At 41.6% G+C, this 21,911-nt stretch overlaps 1 protein-coding gene across 5 annotated transcripts in view; it reads right to left on the bottom strand.

Moving 5' to 3' along the window:
• LOC130355729 (zona pellucida-like domain-containing protein 1) overlaps positions 1–21,911 on the bottom strand; it is a 206,197-nt gene that overhangs the window by 74,751 nt on the left and 109,535 nt on the right. For all 5 annotated transcript variants that reach the window (XM_056556279.1, XM_056556280.1, XM_056556281.1 and 2 more), the window contains 4 exons: positions 15,596–15,693; positions 7,955–8,035; positions 7,609–7,780; positions 572–680 (listed from right to left, as the gene is read on the bottom strand). In XM_056556279.1, the coding sequence (XP_056412254.1) occupies positions 572–680; positions 7,609–7,780; positions 7,955–8,035; positions 15,596–15,693 (460 nt within the window). The remainder of the gene's footprint in view (positions 1–571; positions 681–7,608; positions 7,781–7,954; positions 8,036–15,595; positions 15,694–21,911) is intronic.

The raw sequence follows: 21,911 nt of genomic DNA, 5'->3' as shown, positions 1-21,911 counted from the left end.
GGGAATTATGAATGGGAAGTTTGTTTAGGTGGGGAAAAGGTGAAAACCTTGCTGGAAAAATGCATTGACTATGATGTTGTGAGTGATTTGAGATGTAGTTTTAGGAAGTCTTCATAATGATGGAAATGATGGATCAGATGAAAACAAAAATGTATTACTTCAATCAGACTGGATGTCACCTGTTTTATCTGTAACTGTTCAGGCACCTGTAACTGTGCTAAAATCACCTATAGGGTATGCAGACAGCTTATTGAACCCTATGATACTATTTTTTCAACACAATATGGTAGTGTTCTTGGTGTGATATAATATTTGTAGGTATTTGTACAGTGACTAGACATATAGTATATAGTATGTTACTGTGTTGTTGCTATGATATCTGAGCATTTGTTCATGGTTACACTTAGTCTAAATGGACAAAAAATACATAATATGTTGACAACATCAATAAAGTTTAGCATCCATAGAGTACTACATTTGTGTGAATTGTGTATGGGTGGTAAAATTAAAAATAACATAGAGAGATTTATACTTAAAGGAGTAGAAATTCTGTACATGACAATAACATTACCGCTTCTTGTAATAATGGGACCAGCAGATACAACTGCATTTCCAGAGAGACTTTGTGGGGCAAGTGTAGTCTTTGTATGTGCATCTCTTCTTTCTCTGTTGTGGCATGTCTGTAGGATTATAGAATAGATCATATTTGCAGAACAATTCATTTATATCACATTTTTAAGACAAGACAAATTAATTTAAATGGGCACTGTCAGATTCAAAAACTTTTTATATGTTGTACATCTTGGCAAAACATCAACCTTTCTAATATACTTTATAAGAAAATGTCATTTCCTTTTTATAGAAATGATGGCTTATAAAATCATGGCTTTGTCAAAGCTAAAGCACAGGCATGGATAAAGTCCAGTAAGCGAGGGTGGGCTAGCACTCCTCTGTGCTCTCTCCTGTCTGATAGGACTCCTCTGTATTCTCTCCTGTCTGATAGGACTCCTCTGTGCGCTCTTCTGTCTGATAGGACTCCTCTGTGGTCTCTCCTGTCTGATAGCACTTCTCTGTGCTCTCTACTGTCTGATAGGACTCCTCTGTGCTCTCTCCTGTCTGATAGCCCTCCTCTGTGCTCTCTCTTGTCTGATGGAACTCTTCTGTGATCTCTCCTGTCTGATAGCCCTTCTCTGTGCTCTCTCCGGTCTGATAGCACTCCTCTGTGCTATCTACTGTCTGATAGGACTCCTCTGTGCTCTCTCCTGTTTGATAGGACTCATCTGTGCTCTCTCCTGTCAGATAGGACTCATCTGTGCTCTCTCCTGTCGGATAGGACTCCTCTGTGCTCTCTCCTGTCTGATAGGACGCCTCTGTGCTCTCTCCTGTCTGATAGGACTCCTCTGTGGTCTCTCCTGTCTGATAGCACTTCTCTGTGCTCTCTCTGGTCTGATAGCACTCCTCTGTGCTCTCTCCTGTCTGATAGGACTCCTCTGTGCTCTCTCCTGTCTGATAGTACTCCTCTGTGCTCTCTCTTGTCTGATAGTACTCCTCTGTGCTCTCTCCTGTCTGATAGTACTCCTCTGTGCTCTCTCCTGTACTATCAGTTTTCGTATCTGACAGTGCCCCTTTAAGTATTAGTTCATCATGTTTACAATCCTAAACATAGGAAGAAATGTATCAAGACTGGCATCTAACATGCTAATCTGTAAGGGGTTATCCATGAAAAAACTTGTTTTTAAATATCAACTGGCTCCAGAAAGTTAAACAGATTTGTAAATTACTTCTATTAAAAAATCTTAATCCTTTCAGTACTTATGAGCTTCTGAAGTTGAGTTGTTCTTTCTGTCTAAGTTCTCTCTGATGACACGTGTCTCGGGAACCACCCAGTTTAGAAGCAAATCCCCATAGCAAACCTCTTCTAAAATGGGCGGTTCCCGAGACACGTGTCATCAGAGAGAACTTAGACAGAAAAGAACAACTCAACTTTGGAAGCTCATACGTACTGAAAGGATTAAGATTTTTTAATAGAAGTAATTTACAAATCTGTTTAACTTTCTGGAGCCAGTTGATATATAAAAAAAAGTTTTTAACCCCTTTAAGTAAAAGAAGTCTGGTGTAAGATGTGAGAAATCTATTAAGAGATACAAGCATCTTAGTGATTTTGGTGTTGGTACAAATCTAATTCAGTCATAAGCTAAAGTAGATTGCTGGTATAACTTACTTTAACCCCTTAACCCCTTAAGGACACAGGTTTTTTCAGTTTTTGCACTTTCGTTTTATCCTCCTCACCTTTTAAAAATCATAACCCTTTCAATTTTGCACCTAAAACTTCATATGATGGCTTATTATTTGCGCCACAAATTCTACTTTGCAGTGACATCAGTCATTTTACCCAACAATCTACAGTGAAACATAAAAAAAATCATTGTGCGACGAAATTGAAGAAAAAACGCCATTTTGTAACTTTTGGGGGCTTCCGTTTATATGCAGTACATTTTTCAGTAAAAATGACACCTGATATTTATTCTGTAGGTCCATACAATTAAAATGATACCCTACTTATATAGGTTTGATTTTGTCGTACTTCTGGGAAAAATCATAACTACATGCATGGAAATTTATACGTTTAAAATTGTCATCTTCTGACCCCTATAACTCTAATTTTTCTGCGTATGGATCGGTATGAGGGCTCATTTTTTGCGCCGTGATCTGATGTTTTTAGCGGTACCATTTTTGTATTGATCGTACTTTTTGATCGCTTTTTATTCATTTTTTCATGAAATAAAAAGCGACCAAAAATACGATATTTTGGATTTTGGAAATTTTTGCACGTACGCCATTGACCGTGTGGTTTAATTAATGATATATTTTTATAGTTCAGACATTTACGCACGCGGCAATAGCACATATGTTTATATTTATTTTTATTTTCTTGGAGTTTTTTTATGGGAAAAGGGGAGTGATTTGAACTTTAATTAAGGAAAGGGTTAAATCACATTTATTAACTTTTTTTTAACACTTTTTATGTGCAGTGTTATAGCTCCCATAGGGGGCTATAACACTGCACACACTGATCTTATACAATGTTCACTGCAAAGCCATAGCTTTGCAGTGATCAGTGTTATCGGCGGTCGATTGCTCAAGCCTGCATATCAGGCTTGGAGCAATCAATCGCCGAAGGGACACGCCGGAGGAAGGTAAGAAGACTTCCGATCGTGTCCCAGCTGATCGGGACACCGCATTTTCACTGTGGTGGTCCCGATCAGCCCCAATGAGCAGCCAGGCAGTTTTCACTTTAATTTTAGACGCGGCGTTCAACTTTGATCGCTGCCGCGCGATATTAGCCCTGGGTCCCGGCTTCAGGTACATGCCGGAACCGACCCGATATGACATGGGGTCACTGTGTGGGAGCCGGCCAAGGATGTAAATATACGTCCTTGGTCGTTAAGGGGTTAAGGACTCAGCGTTTTTCAGTTTTTGCATTTTCATTTATTCCTCATCACCTTCTAAAAATCATAATGCTTTCAATTTTGCACATAAAATTCCATATGATGGCTTTTTTTTGTACCACCAATTCTAATTTGCAGTGACATTAGTCATTTTACCAAAAAATCCACGCCGAAACGGAAAAAAAATTAATTGCGCGACAAAATGGAAGAAAAAATTTCATTTTGTAACTTTTGGCTGCTTCTGTTTCTACGCAGTGCATTTTTCGGTAAAAATTACACCTTCCCTTAATTCTATAGGTCAATATGGTTAAAATTTTACCCTACTTATATAGGTTGGATTTTGTCATACTTCTGAAATAATTCATAACTACATGCAGGAAAATTTATTCGTAAAAAATTCTCATCTTCTGACGCCTATCATTTTTTTATATTTCTGGCTACGGGCTGGTATGAGGACTCATTTTTTGCGCCATGTTCTAAAGTTTTTATCAGTACCATGTTTGTATTGATCAGACTTTTTTATTGTTTTTTTATTTATTTTTTCATGATATAAAAAGTGACCAAAAATAAGCTTTTTTGAACTTAAATTTTTTTTTTTGCACGTACCCCACTGACCGTGCGGATTAATTAATGATATATTTTTACAGTTCGGACATTTACGCACACGGTGATACCACATATGTTTATTTTTATTTAAACATTTTTTTAATGGGAAAAGGGGGGTAATTCAAACTTTTATTAGGGAAGGGGTTAAATGACCTTTATTGACTAGCGTTCTAGGGGCTCGATTGCTCAAGTCTGTAGCTCAAGCCTCTGCTCACGTCCTAGCTGATCGGAACATCGTGATTTTATCACGATAGTCCAGATCCGCCCGACTGAGCTGCCGGGAAGCTTTTACTTTCTTTTTGGACGAGGCAATCAACTTTGATCGCCGCGTCTGAAGGGTTAATAGCGCGTGTCACAATGATCTGTGCCGTGCTCTATTAGCCCAGGGTTCCGGCTAGCATTAGCAGCCGGGACCGACCCGGTATGATGCGGGGTCACGGCGTGACCCCGTTTTAAATACCAGGACCGGGCGCAGGGTGCACAGGTACGCCCTGCATCCTTAAGAGGTTAATTTTACATTTAAATTGTGTTACATCTGCCATGCCACACCCCCTTCTGAAAAGCCCCACCCACTTTTATAAATTATGTGTTTCATCATATGGTATCTGCATGAAAATATTGTGTTAAATAGTACTTTCAAGAGTCTAGCTCCAAAATACAACATACAGTGGAGAATGTGAAATTTTTTTATGCACATGGCAAATCTGTATAGCAGGAATGTATTCATGAATATATATATATATATATATATGTATATATATATATATATATATATATATATATGTGTGTGTGTGTATGTGTGTGTGTGTGTGTGTGCTATTTTAACAGGTGCTGTATGCTCCAGAGTAAGTTGTATAGTTCTTTTCTGTATGATCACAGTGCTCTCTGCTGACACCTTTGTCCATGTCAGGAACTGTCTAGAGTAGGAGCAAATCCCCATAGCACACCTCTACTGCTCTGGACAGTTCCTGACATGGACAGAGGTGTCAGCAGAGAGCACTGTGATCAAACAGAAAAGAGCAACTCCACTTTCTCTGTAGTATATAGCAGCTGATAAGTACTGAAAGGATTAAGATTTTTTTATAGAACTTATTTACAAATCTGTTTACCTTTTTGGAGCCAGTTGATTACAAAATAAAATAGTTTTCCACCGGAGTACCCTTTTAACCCCTTAACCCCTTAAGGACTCAGGGTTTTTCCGTTTTTGCACTTTCGTTTTTTCCTCCTTACCTTTTAAAAATCATAACCCTTTCAATTTTCCACCTAAAAATCCATATTATAGCTTATTTTTTGCGTCGCCAATTCTACTTTGCAGTGACATTAGTGTAAAAATTACACCTTATCATTATTCTGTAGGTCCATACGGTTAAAATGATACCCTACTTATATAGGTTTGATTTTGTCGCACTTCTGGAAAAAATCATAACTACATGCAGGAAAATGTTTACGTTTAAAAATGTCATCTTCTGACCCCTATAACTTTTTTATTTTTCCACGTACGGGGCGGTAGGAGGACTCATTTTTTGCGCCGTGATCTGAAGTTTTTATCGGTATGATTTTTGTTTTGATCAGACTTTTTGATCACTTTTTATTCATTTTTTAATGGTATAAAAAGTGACCAAAATACGCTTTTTTGGACTTTGGAATTTTTTTGCGCGTACGCCATTGACCGTACGGCTTAATTAATGATATATTTTTATAGTTCGGACATTTACGCACGCGGCGATACCACATATGTTTATTTTTTATTTTTTTACACTGTTTTATTTTTTTTTATGGGAAAAGGGGGGTGATTCAAACTTTTATTAGGGAAGGGGTTAAATGACCTTTATTAACACTTTTTTTTACATTTTTTTGCAGTGTTATAGGTCCCATAGGGACCTATAACACTGCAGACACTGATCTCCTATGCTGATCACTGGCGTGTATTAACACGCCTGTGATCAGCATTATCGGCGCTTGACTGCTCCTGCCTGGATCTCAGGCACGGAGCAGTCATTCGCCGATCGGACACCGGGGAGGCAGGTAAGGGCCCTCCCGGTGTCCGATCAGCTGTTCGGGATGCCGCGATTTCACCGCGGCGGTCCCGAACAGCCCGACTGAGCAGCCGGGTCACTTTCAGTTTCACTTTAGAAGCGGCTGTCAGCTTTGACCGCCGCTTCTAAAGGGTTAATACCGCACATCGCCGCGATCGGCGATGTGTGGTATTAGCCGCGGGTCCCGGCCGTTGATTAGCGCCGGGACCGACGTGATATGATGCGGGATCGCGACGCGATCCCGCTTCATATCGCGGGAGCTGGCGCAGGACGTAAATATACGTCCTGCGTCATTAAGGGGTTAAGGACTAAGCCCATTTGGTCCTTAAGGACATAGCTATCTTCATTTTTGCATTTTCGTTTTTTCCTCCTCCCCTTCTAAAATGTTTTATATATATCTTTTTTTTTTTCCATCCACAGACTTATATGAGGGCTTGTTTTTTGCATGACCAATTGTAATTTATAATGACACCTTTTATTTTGCCATAAAATGTAAGGCGCAACCAAAAATTATTTATTTTGTGAGTAAATTAAAAAATGTTGCACCTTCTGGAGGGTTTGTTTTTATGCATGTTATCCATGTTAACATGCTTTACAATTACTGTACCAATTTAAAAAAAATCTCAAACTTTTTTAAACAAAATTTGTATGTTTTAGGTTGCCCTATTCTGACCCCTATAACTTTCAAATTTTTCCGTATATGGGGCTGTATGGGGCTCATTTTTAGCCCCATGATCTGTAGTTTTTATTGGTACCACATTAGCATATATGTAACTTTTTGATCACTTTCTCTGGGATGTGATGTGACCAAAATGCAGAACCTTCGGACATTTTTTATTTTTTTTACATTTACGCTGTTTACTGCACAGGATCATTAATATTATATTAATAGATCAGACATTTATGCACGCAGCAATACCAGATATGTTCATTTATTTATTTATTTTTACACTTTTTTTGTAAAAAGGGAAAAGGGGGATAAAAAATGTTATTTGGGGAGGGGCTTGTTCACATTTTTTTTTAATTTTTTTTGTTACTTTTTCTTTCTACTTTTATTATACTTATATATTCACCATAGTGGACTATTTATAGCAATCACTTGATTGCTAATACTGTGCAGTGCTATGCATAGGCATTGCACTGAACAGCATTATCGGCTATCTGCTGCTCTGGTCTTCTCAATTGCAGACCAGAGCAGAAGACCTCGTGATGACAGCAGGAGGCAGATTAGGGGACCTCTGGTCACCATCCTGGGTAACCGGATCCCCGTGGCAGCGCCACAGATGCTCGATCGCTGATTTCCATCATTACCGGCAGGTCCCTGGCTGTGCATGAGGCGAGCACTGATCTGGTGCTCGCGTCATATATAGGATGTAAATGTATGTCTTGGTGCGTTAAGTTCCACCGCACCGGGATGTACATTTATATCCAAAGTCGTTAAGGGGTTAAAAAGAACACAACTAAGCATCCTCAATAGTTTTTTTTATTACTGCAAAATATATTCTAAAAGTACTTACAGGTGTTAAGTAAGGGCAGTCATCTGATCTGCACAGTTTAGTTACACAGTGCAAGAAAACAGTGGACATTTTCTGGTTTTTATGTTTGACGAACCGGAACACTTCGAAAGAAAATCTTCCCATTTGACTTTTACCATTTTCAAAAATTGTTGTCTGTGGGTCTTTATCACAGCTTTAAATAAAAGATTAAGAGGACAGTGAATATTCATGTAAGTAAGGGAATCAATTATAAAACAAATGGACACGTATGTTAACAAATACTTTCCCATTTTTGTAGCTATAAACAAATACAAATGCTAAATATTAATTAAATTTCTGGTATGGTTTATCAGAATATCATTATTACCTAAGGAAGAGATCATATCTGATGTCTTCATTTGGATTACCCGAGGGAGTTGTATAACAATAGTCCATTAAAACATTCCACCTATGGGATAAAATCATCAAGAAATAGTAACTATCATGAGAAATAAAAAATAAAAAGTAATTTTATCACACACATAGAACAACCGTCATTCTGCAAAGGGTGGTAAATATTTGTACATGAAAAAAAATATAAACATTAGTTAATACATTAGATTATCTGAACTTCTATCACTTAGTGATGGTTGGGTTATGTCGTAATATGAAAATACATTGCAGGATGAAACGTCATTGAGTAGAGCTGTGAAACAAACATCAAAAAAAATTGCTTCCTTGCTACATCCCTCCCCCCCTTGGAAACACGCATGGCAGTTTTTTTTTGGGCAAAAACTGCCACTACTGATTTTAAAGTGGTACTCTGCTGCCCCAGTGTTTGGAACACATTTTGTTCCAAACACTTGGAGCAGGCAGTTAGGCTGTGACATCACGACCACGCCCATCATGATGTCACGTCTCACCTCCTCAATGCAAGTCTATGGGAGTGGGCATAGCAGCCACCTCGCCCCTCCCATAGACTTTGATTGATGACCATGACGTCACGACCCCGCCGCCTGCACTCAGCATTCTAAACGAATGTGGAGCACCCCTTTAAGCTAAAGTCAGAAATGAATTCTGCAGGAAAGAGAAATATTAAGCTAGGTTCACACTATGGAATTTTCAAGATTCCGATTGCGCCCAGCTCTAGAAGGTAGGACCATGTGCACATGGCTGTCCTTATAGATGGCAATTTATTTCAGGTGGATTCCGCCAAAAGAATGAGCAACATTATTCTTTCGGTGGCAGAATTTCAGTGGCGAAACATCTAACTGTGAAATTTAATTTAGAAATTCCAATGCAAGCAATGGGATACTGCTGCTCCATAATTTCAGAGTGAAATTTGATAGCAGAGTCCCAAACTGAAATTATCTAGTGAAAACTAGGGATGAGAGAATCAATTCTGACGAATCCGAATTCGCTACGGAAAAATGTGTTTTGTAATGAATGCGAATGTTGCCACTATTCGATCACGAATATTCAATTCTATTTAGTGCAGTCCAGGTTCCTTGGCATCTAAGATGGCGGATCCACATGTGAGGACATGAAGCAAGGAATCCTAGGAAGGCGGGAACAAGGGTAGGCGGGATGACCCTGAATCACATGCAGCATGATCAGCAGTCAGTCACCCCTATATAATTGGCAGCCATCTTGCAGCCAGTCAAATCAGCGTTCTATTGCAGAGAGAGAGGGACAGAGAGCAGTGTGTGTTGCACAGAAAAACATTTTTAAGCAGCGATTCACCTCCCAGTCACATCAACGTTCTATTGCAGAGAGGGACAGAGAGCAGTGTGTTGCACAGAAAAGCTTTTTTACAGCAGCGATTCCCCTCCCAGTCACATCAACGTTCTATTGCAGAGAGGGACAGAGTGCAGTGTGTTGCACAGAAAAGCTTTTTTACAGCAGCGATTCAACTGAAGCCCAAATCCGGCCTAGAAGCACAGATAGGGAAAGGAGTGAGATTGAGAGAGAGAGAGAGAGAGTGCAATTTTGGGTGTAGTACACAGCGACGGTGTGCTGCAGCACTGGTGTGTACAACAACTGAAAAGCTAATAGTGGCCAGCCAGTTAGGGTGAGCAGAGCACTAAAACCATATTCTCCTTTATTAAGTGTAACCTATTAAGTGTAACCTGTGCGTACAAGTGGTGTACCATTTTTTTCCTGTAAAAGTCTAGATACTGTGAAAGGCCAGCCAAAATATACACCTGCTGGTGTTGTAAACAAATACTGTTTTAAGCGTACTGGAGTACATTGTCCTCCCCTCATAAGTGCATATCACATATGTACATCTAAGTGGTGTACCATTTTGTTCCTGTTAAAGTCTTAAGGGCCTAGATATTGTGAAAGGCAAGCCAAAAGTACACACCTGCTGGTGTTGTAGACAAATACTGTTTTAAGCGTAGTGGAGCATATTGTACTCCCCTCATATACGCACTGAGTATGCACAGGCAGAGAAGTGCTAGGACGTGCACTGGGGAGTGGCAGAGGCCTAAATTCATCAGGCAGATGTCGCAGCAGACTAGGTGTGAGTGGCAGCAGGAGAAGCAGTGAGAGGCCTGAGCTCCCGTTATCACCTAGAGGTCGTGTCTCGACCAGCAACCCATCTGCTGTCATCAATTGGTTAACACGGTCATACACTTCATCACAAGTGACATCTGACACCCCCAGTCAACAGTCAGCGGGTTCCTCAAACACAACCCTTTGTTGGCATGGCCCGGGAGAAGTCCCTGTACTCCCATTGCCTCTGTCCTATGCTGTTCCCTCCCCCCGCATAACTATCTTATGCTGTGGGTTCCGCTGTAACTACGGTCAGTGACAATACATGTCCTTTAAGGCCCACTGGGTAAATGTGGTTCCTGCACAGCCACAATAGCAACTTGGAGAGGTCACATCACTTCTTCCTCCACGTTCTCAGGCCATTGGTCCTGTGACAGTGTGCGACTCTGCCTCCTCATCCTCCACCATGACCTCAGTCCCTCAGTGCCCCTCCAGCATACCATGTGTGCAGGGCACAGTGGTGTCACGCTGTTCTTCACATGGTTTGCCTCGGCGAACGGAGTCACACAGGGGAGAAACTGCTAAAAGTCATTTATCAAGAAATCGGAGCATGGCTTACTCCACGGAAACTGGAAATGGGAACCAAGGTGACCGACAACGGGAAGAACATCTTGTCTGTGATGCGACAAGGAGTCGGCGTTTCATTTGGCTTTTAGTTTGCACTTTTTTGTTTGTTTTAATGGATTAAATAAAGAATTTAAGCTTTAGGAAGCTGGATTATATACATTTTATGCTGCGACAAGGAAGCCTGAAACATGCGCCCTGCATGGCACACGTGTTCAATCTGGTTGTCAAGCGGTTCCCCCCCTTCTGCAAGACATTCTAACATTGGGAAGGAAACTTTGCATGCACTTCAGCCACTTGTACACAGCAAAGCACACCCTTCTTGAGCTGCAGCGTCAGAACGGTATCCCCCAACAGTCTGATTTGCGACATTTCCACATGTTGGAATTCCACCCTCCATATGTTGGACTGACTATATGAACAGAGTTTTTAGGTGGAAATAGGGAGATGCTCCTGTGTGGGGCTGCCCTATTTAGGGCGAGTAACACTTGCTAAAAAGGGAATTAATAATGCGAGAGTAAGGCCTTACAGGGGAAGTTTTTACCCCCACCGGTTACAATGAACCTCACTTTGCTCCCTTCCACCTTTTAGAGGTCTTTGCAGCACATCAATAGTGTTGGGCGCAAATTTGCATATGTGAATATTCGCATATTCCTTCTTTTCACTTGTGGGCCAATTAGAATGATGCAAATACACTTGTCAGAGGTTATCAACAATATCCCTAGCAACCAATAGTAAAGTTACCCACCCCTCACTGTTTTCTTCCTCGAATACACGAATATGCAAATATTGACATATGCGAATATTTGCATATGCAAATATGCGCATATAATGAATATGGAAAATTCACGAATATAGGATGAATATTCATCTATATATTCACAAAATATCGCGAATTCGAATATGGCCAATGCCGCTCATCACTACACATCAATACTTGGTGGTGTAGGTGGCACATGGTGTTTTTGCACACCTTTCCTTTTGTTTGATTTAAAAAAAATATTTGGGTACATATATTTTATCCTTAGAATATTATTAAAAGTTAAGTTTTACGTAATGTTTACCCTCAATACTTGTGCAAGTTAACACTTTTAGAAAAAAAGACCATTTTCGTCTGCCTACCTACCTCAGCTACTATTCTGATCCTGCCACCTGCTTGATGCCACAAATCTGATGCCTAGTTATCCTTTTTTCACCCACCTTCATCACCGGGTACTGGTATTGCAACCCACTGCCCCACTATGTCACGGGGTTACTTTCAGCACTCCTGATGCTGCTGATGCCACCTCCAGGCTGTCTTATTCTGCCACCATAAGTTCTCCTCATGCTGCTGCCACCTCCAGGCTGTCTCATTCTGCAACTATATGGTCTCCTCATGCTTCTACCATCTCCAAGCTGTGTCATTCAGCCACTATATGGTCTTCTCATGCTGCCACCAACTCCAGGCTGTTTCATTCAGCCACTGTATGGTCTCTTCATGCTGCCGCCAACTCCAAGCTGTGTCATTCAGCCACTATATGGTCTCCTCATGCAGCCGCCAACTCCAAGCTGTGGCATTCAGCCACTAGATGGTCTCCTCATGCTGCCGCCAACTCCAGGCTGTGGCATTCAGCCACTATATGGTCTCCTCACACTGCCGCCAACTCCAGCCTTTGTCATTCAGCCACTATATGGTCTCCTCATGCTGCCGCCAACTCCAGACTGTGTCATTCAGCCACTATAGGGTCTCCTCAGGCTGCCTCCAATGCCAGGCTGTATTATTCAGCCACTATATGGTCTCCACATACTGAGGCCACCTCCTGGCTCTGCCTTTGTGCTGCTCTGCGACAGTGATTCTAATAGCGACGCCTCTAATCTGCATATCATACTTCAATAACAGTATTGTTTCACTAACCCAGCACACACCCTATGCATCTTACAGCAAGGCAAAGTGTTCTACACCGCTATTGAAGCTCTCTGTTTTTAATACAGATTCGCCGTAAATAAATTCGGACCAAACCAAATTTTTTTCAAAAATTCGCTCATCTCTAGTGTGAACCTAGCCTTAATCCTTCCTTTATATTGCCCATTCATTTTACAATCACTTCTGTGTTTGGCTGAAACACTGAAGTGGTTGTTTTGTGAAAAAAAAAGAAAAATAACCATGTGTGCCTCTAGCCATAGGCTAGGACTCCACTGAGATTTTTGCCCTGCGATTTTTGTTGCATAAAAAACACCAGAAAAACTGCCACAGTTTTTCCCTGGGTTTTGGCGTTTTTTCTGGTGTTTTTACCTTTGTGTGGAATTAGATTTTTTTGGCCCCTTTTGCGTTTTTTTTACAAAATAGTTGGGTACCAAAAAAAAAATAAAAATAAATTATTTAACTAAATGTTTATTTTTTATAACAAAGTTTGAATACATTTTTTTGTAAAGTGTGTGTGTGTTTAACTCTTTTTTCTCTTTTTTTCAAATTTTTTATGTAGTACTACTACTCCCAGCATAAAAACACTGTTCCATGCTGGGGGTAGTAGTATCTGTACTATAGACATATCGCCCCGGTTGTCAGTTTGACACCTGATGCGATCGTTCATAATATAGCAGAGAAGCGGAGTGGCTCTATACAGCGCTCGCATCTCTGCTCTGTACTCTGAGTGATGTTCTATTCATATTTTCCGCCCAGAGCTGTGATTGGCCGGATGGTTGCAGCCAATCACAGCTCTGAGGAAAATATCAATCAATGAGCGTCTGGCCCGGAGTACAGTGCAGAGCAGGGATGCGAGCGATGTATGCAGTCACTCTGCATCTCTGCTATAGACAGGACAATGTCTGCAGGTACTACTACTCCCAACATGGAGCACACTCTGCTCCATGCTGGGAGCTGTAGTACCTGCATTAATAGACAGATTGCAGCAAGTGTAACTTCTGACACCTGCTGCGATCTGTCTATTAATGCAGGTACTACAGCTCCCAGCATGGAGCAGAGTGTGCTCCATGTTGGAGTAGTAGTAGGAAAGATCACAGCGGGTATCACTCCTGACACCCGCTGTGATCCTCCGGTATAATGTATGGATGCAGCGGCCGCTGCTCTCCTATGGTCCCCTGCACTCCGTATATATACACATTCCGATTTCTCACAGAGAGCTGTGATTGTCTGGAACCATCTGGCCAATCACAGCTATCTGCGGGACATATGAACAGGTGTATATATACGTCGGTGCAGGGGACCAGAGAAGAGCGGCCGCCGCATCTATCAATTATACAGGATCGCAACGGGCGATCTGTCAATTAGTGCAGGTAACTACTACTCCCATCATGGAACAGTGTGTTTCATGCTGGGAGTAGTAGTACTAACTAAAAAATGTTAAAAAGTAAAGTGAAAAACACGCACACACTACATTTTTATTATTGTCGGCTACATTTTTAGTGCTTTACCCGCTCACATAAATTGATCCCTGTTTAAAAATTAATAAACATTTCATAATAAAAAAGATACATTTCGTTAGATACAATTTTTTCCATCACTACTGTATCTTTTTTATTATTATTTTTTTATGGTACCCTATGAAATTTTAATAAAAAAAAAGGTATCTCCATAATTTTTTAGGATTGCTAAAGTCCAAAAAAGAATTAAGAAAAAAAGTCTGAAAAACACAAAATTTAAAACCAACATGGCATTTTTCTTGGTGTTTTTGCTCTCCCATGGACTTCTATGGGAGGAAAACGCCACGATTTCAGGGCAAAAAATGCCAAACTAGGTTTTGTCGGGCGTTTTGAAAATCCAGCCTCTGAGCCCGAAATTGCTGAAATACGCCAAACTGAAAAACGCCAAGTGAATCTGGCATTTTGCAGTTTACTATTGACTTGCAGCTAACATCTGTCCGCAGCGTTTTTTCACTGAAAAAACGCTGTGCGGGAAAATTGGCGTTTTTAATGCCGTTTTTGCAACAAAAAAAACCTCAGTGGAGTTCCAGCCTAAAGGATGAACAACACACTGGGGCATTCTGAGTCAGTATAGATGGGTATAGAATTCCATTTTGAAATATTGTACAGATATTGGGGGAAGTTGCAAAATAATATCTGACCTTGGTCTGAATGATCTGTAAAACTGATGATTTACATTATCTTATTATATTACATTATGTTATTTTTGTATCCTAGTATGTTCAGCCTGACAGATGACTTTTTATTATTATAGACTTGCAGTTATTCCTGTAGTATCAAGCATAGAAAACTTCCAGCAGAAAAAAAGATGTTACAAGTTTTTGGAGAAATCCACTGTGAGCCTTAATTGTAAAATAAGCATATATATATATATATATATATATATATATATATATATATATATATATATATATGCTTATTTTACAATTAAGGCTCACAGTGGACTTCTCCAAAAACTTGTAACATCTTTTTTTCTGCTGGAAGTTTTCTATGCTTGATACTACAGGAATAACTGCAAGTCTATAATAATAAAAAGGTTGTGTGTTTATACCATCCTGGAGAATAGTCTCTCAGCTATTTCATCATGAAGTTGGCATTTTCAAAACTGAAGCAGCCCTGGCAACTTCCCAGCAATAATCCTCCGCTGTAAAATCAAGTTGCCCTTGTACTTTTGTACTTTACCAGCCCTGTTGAATCTCCTTGATAGTTAAATATAATTATTTGTTTGAGGGAAAAGTGTTACATGCAACTGATATTTGCTGGTAATTTTTCTGCACTAACCGTATTGTAACAAGATTGGAATTTGTTAAAATGTTGATATTCAGGTGTCTCTGGATGTTCTATGACTCTAGGGCTTATCGTTGATTCATTTACTAGAGGTGACATCTACACACATTCTTCATCTACACCGCATGTTTTGTGAATCATTCATATGCAAGGACAAAAGACAAAAAACAAGCAGGAACAATAAAAAGCTGCATCAAAATACCGTCCGTCAAGGTTTGTTGCTCTCACTGCTGCATATATTTTTGTCTTCAATGGCAATCCAGTGCTTGGAACTAGCAATTGCTCTCTGTAGGTTGAATCCTATAATTCATATAAATTTATTCAGAATGGTGACAAAATTGGCTCTGTTAAGCAATGCATGGAATCAATAACAAGCAATTTATTCTTAATAATAAAAAAGTATGATATAAGAGTTTAGGATTATTGGACGTGTGTTGTCTTTTTGCTTGGTGTTGGTTTACTTTTCTTATAGATACACTACAACATTATATAAGCTCAAACAGTCTCATGTTTCCCTAAGTTTTGGTTTGCATTCTTTTACCCTCCTTTTCAGTTTTACTGATAACGTAACACTTTACTATAGTGTAATAGCATAGCTAGTTTACTTAAGCCGAGTCTTAAGTGTGAAATGTATTTTGTATTTTTCTCCCATTCTACCAAACTGTTGAGATGTTGAAACTTAAAGCACTCTGTTTTTTTTTTTTCCCCATACCATGCACACTCACTATCGCTAGTCCTACAGCGCCATTTTTTTTATTCCAGTGCAGCTGATTCTATGTGTTTTATTACTCTAATTTGGTTATGTGATCACATTCTAACTATCCAAACCTTCCAATGCCTAATAGTTACAACAATTTGCATAATTTTCATAATTGCATTTCGGTAATTATTTGCAAAAATGCACCCAGTAATTAGCTGAAATGTGTGAAAGAAGCCTATAATGCAGTTAAAAATGTGTTAAAAAAATGCTGTTAAAATGCAACATAATGACATCAAATCTTAAAAAAACTAAATATTGTTATTATAGGTCAAATAACTTTCTACTCACGACAATATTTCTCTAAAAGACGAACTTTGAGTAAGAAAATGCATCAGAAGTAAATATCGTGAATTGACACCAATACACTTGTAATTCTAATGAGTTCACTTGAGTAACCTCCAGCACTAGCAACCTATGGTACCCACACAAGCTTGTCCCCAGCGCATATTACAATGCGGATCCGCCGCTGAAGGACTGCTGTATTCTACCTTTCAGGTGCCTGCTCGGAGTGGCAATCCGCCACTACAAGCCGACACACTGCGATGTGTGAGTTGCCGTACGCATGCACAGTGTACTCGCACATCGCAGCAGCTCTCGGCCTAGCTCATAGAGCAAGGGGAGCCGCCCCGATGTGTGAGAGTACACCGCGCATACGCAGCGACTCGCACATCGCTTCAGTGTGTCTGCTTGTAGTGGCGTATTGCTGCTCCGAGCAGGAACATGTAAAGGCAGCATACAGCGGTCCTTCAGTGGCGGATCCGCTTGTGTGAACGTACCCTAATAGATGACCAGATGCAATGATGACACTCCCCACCCAAAGTCATAGGATTTATGGGAAATGTAGGCTGCACTACCTAATAAACCCCATAATTGAGCTTTTGTAAACCAACATGGAGCCTATCCCATGTATGCCATATCAACAAAAAGAGGTAAGAAAAAGACATACACAAAAAGCTCTACATTGTTTTACTAATAATAGCTACAGATATAGGGGGAGATTTATCAAAACATGTGTAGAGAAAGAGTTGTGCAGTTGCACATACAGTCATGCCTGTAAATGTTGGCACCCCTGACATTTTTCAAGAAAATAAAGTATTTCTTACAGAAATGGATTGCAGGAACACATGTTTTGCTATACACATGTTTATTCCCTTTGTGTGTATTGGAACTAAACCAAAAAAAAGGAGGAAAAAAAGTAAATTGGAAATAATGTCCAAAAACTCCAAAAATGAGCTGGACAAAATCATTTGCACCCTTAACTTAATATTTGGTTGCACACCCTTTGGAAAAAATAACTGAAATCGGTCGCTTCCTATAACCATCAATAAGCTTCTTACACCTCTAAGCCGGAAAGTTGGACCAATTCTTCCTTTCCAACTGCTCCAGGTCTCTCTTATTGGAAGGGTGCCTTTTCCCAACAGCAATTTTAAGATCTCTCCACAGGTGTTCAATGGGATTTAGCTCTGGACTCATTGCTGGCCACTTCAGAACTCTCCAGTGCTTTGTTGCCATCCATTTCTGGTGCTTTTTGACATATGCTTGGGGTCATTGTTCTGCTGGAAAACCCAAGATCTTGGACGCAAACCCAGCTTTCTGACACTGGGCTGTACAGTGCGACCCAAAATCCGTTGGTAATCCTCAGATTTCATGATGCTTTGCACACATTCAAGGCACCCAGTTCCAGAGGCAGCAAAACAACCCCAAAACATCATTGAACCTCGACCATATTTCACTGTAGGTACTATGAGGGACATTTATCAATGTTTGCTTATGTATTCTTTTTTTTTTTAGTAATTTTTTCCTTACTTTTTTTTTTGCTTATGTGTGACTTATTTATCAACTGGTTTCAGCCTGTTGATAATTTTCTTTCACGCAAGCAATTTTTCCTTTTTTACTTTGGTAGTAGCTTTTTCTGCGCCATGTTCATTTTCATCTCATTTTAAAATTATTACTACATAGTTAATTTTTGGAAAACTTGCTTTTCTCACTTTCCAGTTGCACGAAAAATCGCGTAGTCGCAGTTGCGACAATTTTGCGACTATTATAGTAAAGAAAACCTGACTAAACGCGTTGATAAATGTCCATATATGTTCTTTTCTTTGTAGGCCTTATTCCATTTTCAGTTAACAATAGAATTATGTGCTTTACCAAAAAGCTCTATCTTGGTCTCATCTGTCCACAAGATGTTTTCCCAGAAGGATTTTGGCTTACTCAAGTTCATTTTGGCAAAATGTAGTCTTGCTTTATTATGTCTCTGTGTCAGCAGTGGGGTCCTCTTGTGTCTCCTGTCATAGTGTTCCATTTCATTTAAATGTCGACGGATAGTTCGTGGTTACACTGATGCCAACATTTATGGCCGTGACTGTAGAAACCAGATCAGATTGGTAGCAGCCGGGACCGTGCGGGTATGATGCGAGCTCAGCTCCTGAACTCGCTTCATAACCCTGCTGTGCCGAAGTGCTGTTTATAAACAGTGTTATGCTGCAAGGGGTTAAAAAAGTCACATTTTGCACCAGGAATCTAAAGGGGCACTGTCCTTTACAAACACTTTTTATATAATGTAGAGTACAGTAGATGTATATTTGTGATATACAATGGTTAAAAATATTTATATTTTTTTGTGAAAAATTTTTTGTTTTCTCTCTGCAGCTATTGCTTGTGTGTTTCTGTGCAGAGACAAAATACATGAAGTGCGGGCGGAACAAGCAGGGCTCTGTGCAGAGAGGACAAGCAGGGCTCTGTACACTGAGGACAAGCAGGACTCTGTACACTGAAGACAAGCAGGGCTCTGTGCACTGAGGATAAGCAGGGCTCTGTACACTGAAGACAAGCAGGGCTCTGTACACTGAGGACAAGCAGGGCTCTGTACACTGAGGACAAGCAGGGCTCTGTGCAGCGAGGACAAGCAGGGGTCAATACACTGAGAACAAGCAGGGCTCTGTACACTGAAGACAAGCAGGGTTCTGTACACTGAGGACAAGCAGAGCTCTGTGCACTGAGGATTAGCAGGGCTCTGTACACTGAGGACAAGCAGGGCTCTGTACACTGAGGACAAGCAGGGCTCTGTACACTGATGACAAGCAAGGCTCTGTGCAGTGAGGATAAGCAGGGCTCTGTACACTGAAGACAAGCAGGTCTTTGTACACTGAGGACAAGCAGGGCTCTGTGCACTGAGGATAAGCAGGGCTCTGTACACTGAGGACAAGCAGGGCTCTGTACACTGAGGACAAGCAGGCCTCTGTACACTGAGGACAAGCAGGGCTCTGTACACTGAGAACAAGCAGGGCTCTGTGCACTGAGGACAAGCGGGGTTCTGTACAGTGAGGACAAGCAGGGCTCTGTACACTGAGGATAAGCAGGGCTCTGTACACTGAGGACAAGCAGGGCTCTGTACACTGAAGACAAGCAGGGCTCTGTACACTGAAGACAAGCAGGGCTCTGTACACTGAGGATAAACAGGGCTCTGAGCACTGAGGACAAGCAGGGCTCTGTGCACTGAGGATAAGCAGGGCTCTGTGCACTGAGGAGAAGCAGGGCTCTTTACATAGTTAAATGTGCTGACAACAAAATCACACAAAAATTATCAATGGAAATCATATTTATCAACCCATGGAGGTCTGGATATGGAGTCACACTCAAAATCAAAGTGGAAAACCACACTACAGGCTGATCCAACTTTGATGTAATGTCCTTAAAACAAGTCAAATGAGGCTCAGTAGTGTGTGTGGCCTCCATGTGCCTGTATGACCTCCCTACAACGCCTGGGCATGCTCCTGATGAGGTGGCAGATGGTCTCCTGAGGGATGTCTTCCCAGACTTGGAATAAAGCATCCACCAACTCCTGGACAGTCTGTGGTGCAACGTGGCATTGGTGGATGGAGCGAGACATCCATGAGTTCTAGCATTGTATTGCATTAGGAGGAACCTAGGGCCAACCACACCAGCATATGGTCTCACAAGGGGTCTGAGGATCTCATGTCGGTACCTAATGGCAGTCAGGCTACCTCTGGAGAGCACATGGAGGGCTGTGTGCCCCCCCCCCCCCCCCCCAAAGAAATGCCACCCCACACCATTACTGACCCTCTGCCAAACCGGTCATGCTGGACAATGTTGCAGACAGCAGAACGTTCTCCACAGCGTCTCCAGACTCTGTCACATCTGTCACATGTGCTCAGTGTGAACCTGCTTTCATCTGTGAAGAACACAGAGTGCCAGTGGCGAATTTGCCAATCTTGGTGTTCTCTAGCAAATGCCAAACATCCTGCATGGTGTTGGGCTGTAAGCACAACCCTCACCTATGGACGTCGGGCCCACATACTACCCTCAAAGAGTCTGTTTCTGACCGTTTGAGTGGACACATACACATTTGTGAACTGCTGGAGGTCATTTTGCAGGGCTCTGGCAGTGCTCCTCCTTGCACAAAGGCGGAGGTAGCGGTCCTGCTGCTGGGTTGTTGCCCTCCTATGGCCTGATGGACTGGCCTGTTTCCTGGTAGCGCCTCCATGGTCTGGACCCTATGCTGACGGACACAGCAAACCTTCTTGCCACAGCTCGCATTGATGTGCCATCCTGCATCACGTCCAAACGGCTAAAGATATTAACATGAAACTTGGCAAACATGTTACTTATATGTAAACAACAAACATAGGATAGGTGGTTTGACCCTTACTCACCCCCATATGCTAGGGGCGGGGTTTATGTTTAAAGTCCCATACAAGTCAATGGAAAATATATGTTACTGCATAACTTCCAAACGGCTGGAGATATTTTGATAATACTTGGTCACATGTTACTGATATATCCACTTAAAATATAGTATAGTTAATTTAATCCTTAACTATCCCCATTTGTGAGGGTTGGGGTTTTTGTTTAAAGTCCCATGCAAATCAATGGGAAATATATGTTCCCACATAACTTCCGTACGGCTGGAGATATTTCAATACCTGGTACACATATTATGGGTCGGGATAGGAGGACAGGATAGGCGGATGGGATAGGCGGATGGGATAGCAGGATGGGATAGGAGGCCGGGATAGGAGGACGGGATAGGAGGATAGGATAGGAGGCCGGGATAGGGGGACGGGATAGGGGGACGAGATAGGGGGACGGGATAGGGAGACGGGATAGGGGGATGGGATAGGGGGACGGGATAGGGGGACAGGATAGGAGGACGGGATAGGAGGTCGAGATAGGAGGTCGGGATAGATGGACTGGATGGGAGGACGGGATAGGAGGTCAAGACAGGAGTTCAAGATAGGTGGACAGGATAGGAGGTCGGGAAAGGAGGTCAGGATTGGAGGTTGGGATAGGAGATCGGGATAGGAGGTTGGGATAGGAGGTCGGGATAGGAGGTCGAGATAGGAGGACGGGATAGGAGGTCGGGATAGATGGACTGGATAGGAGGACAGGATAGGAGGTCGGGATAGGAGGTCAGGATAGGAGGTCGAGATAGGAGGTCGAGATAGGAGGAGGGGATAGGAGGTCGAGATAGGAGGACGAGATAGGAGGACGAGATAGGAGGTCAAGATAGGAGGTCAAGATAGGAGGATGGGATAGGAGGTCGGGATAGGAGGACGGGATAGGAGGTCGGGATAGGAGTTCGGGATAGGAGGTCGGGATAGGAGGACAGGATAGGAGGACGGGATAGGAGGTCGGGATATGAGAAGGGGATATGAGGACGGGATGTGAGGATGGCATATGAGGCCGAGATAGGATGACGGGATAGGAGGTCTGGACAGGAGGTCGGGATAGGAGGACG

This window comes from Hyla sarda, chromosome 2 (assembly GCF_029499605.1).
Source record: "Hyla sarda isolate aHylSar1 chromosome 2, aHylSar1.hap1, whole genome shotgun sequence".
Classification (NCBI taxonomy): domain Eukaryota; kingdom Metazoa; phylum Chordata; class Amphibia; order Anura; family Hylidae; genus Hyla; species Hyla sarda.
The sequence above is the reverse complement of the archived record's forward strand: the minus strand, read 5'-3'. Positions and strand labels throughout refer to the sequence as shown.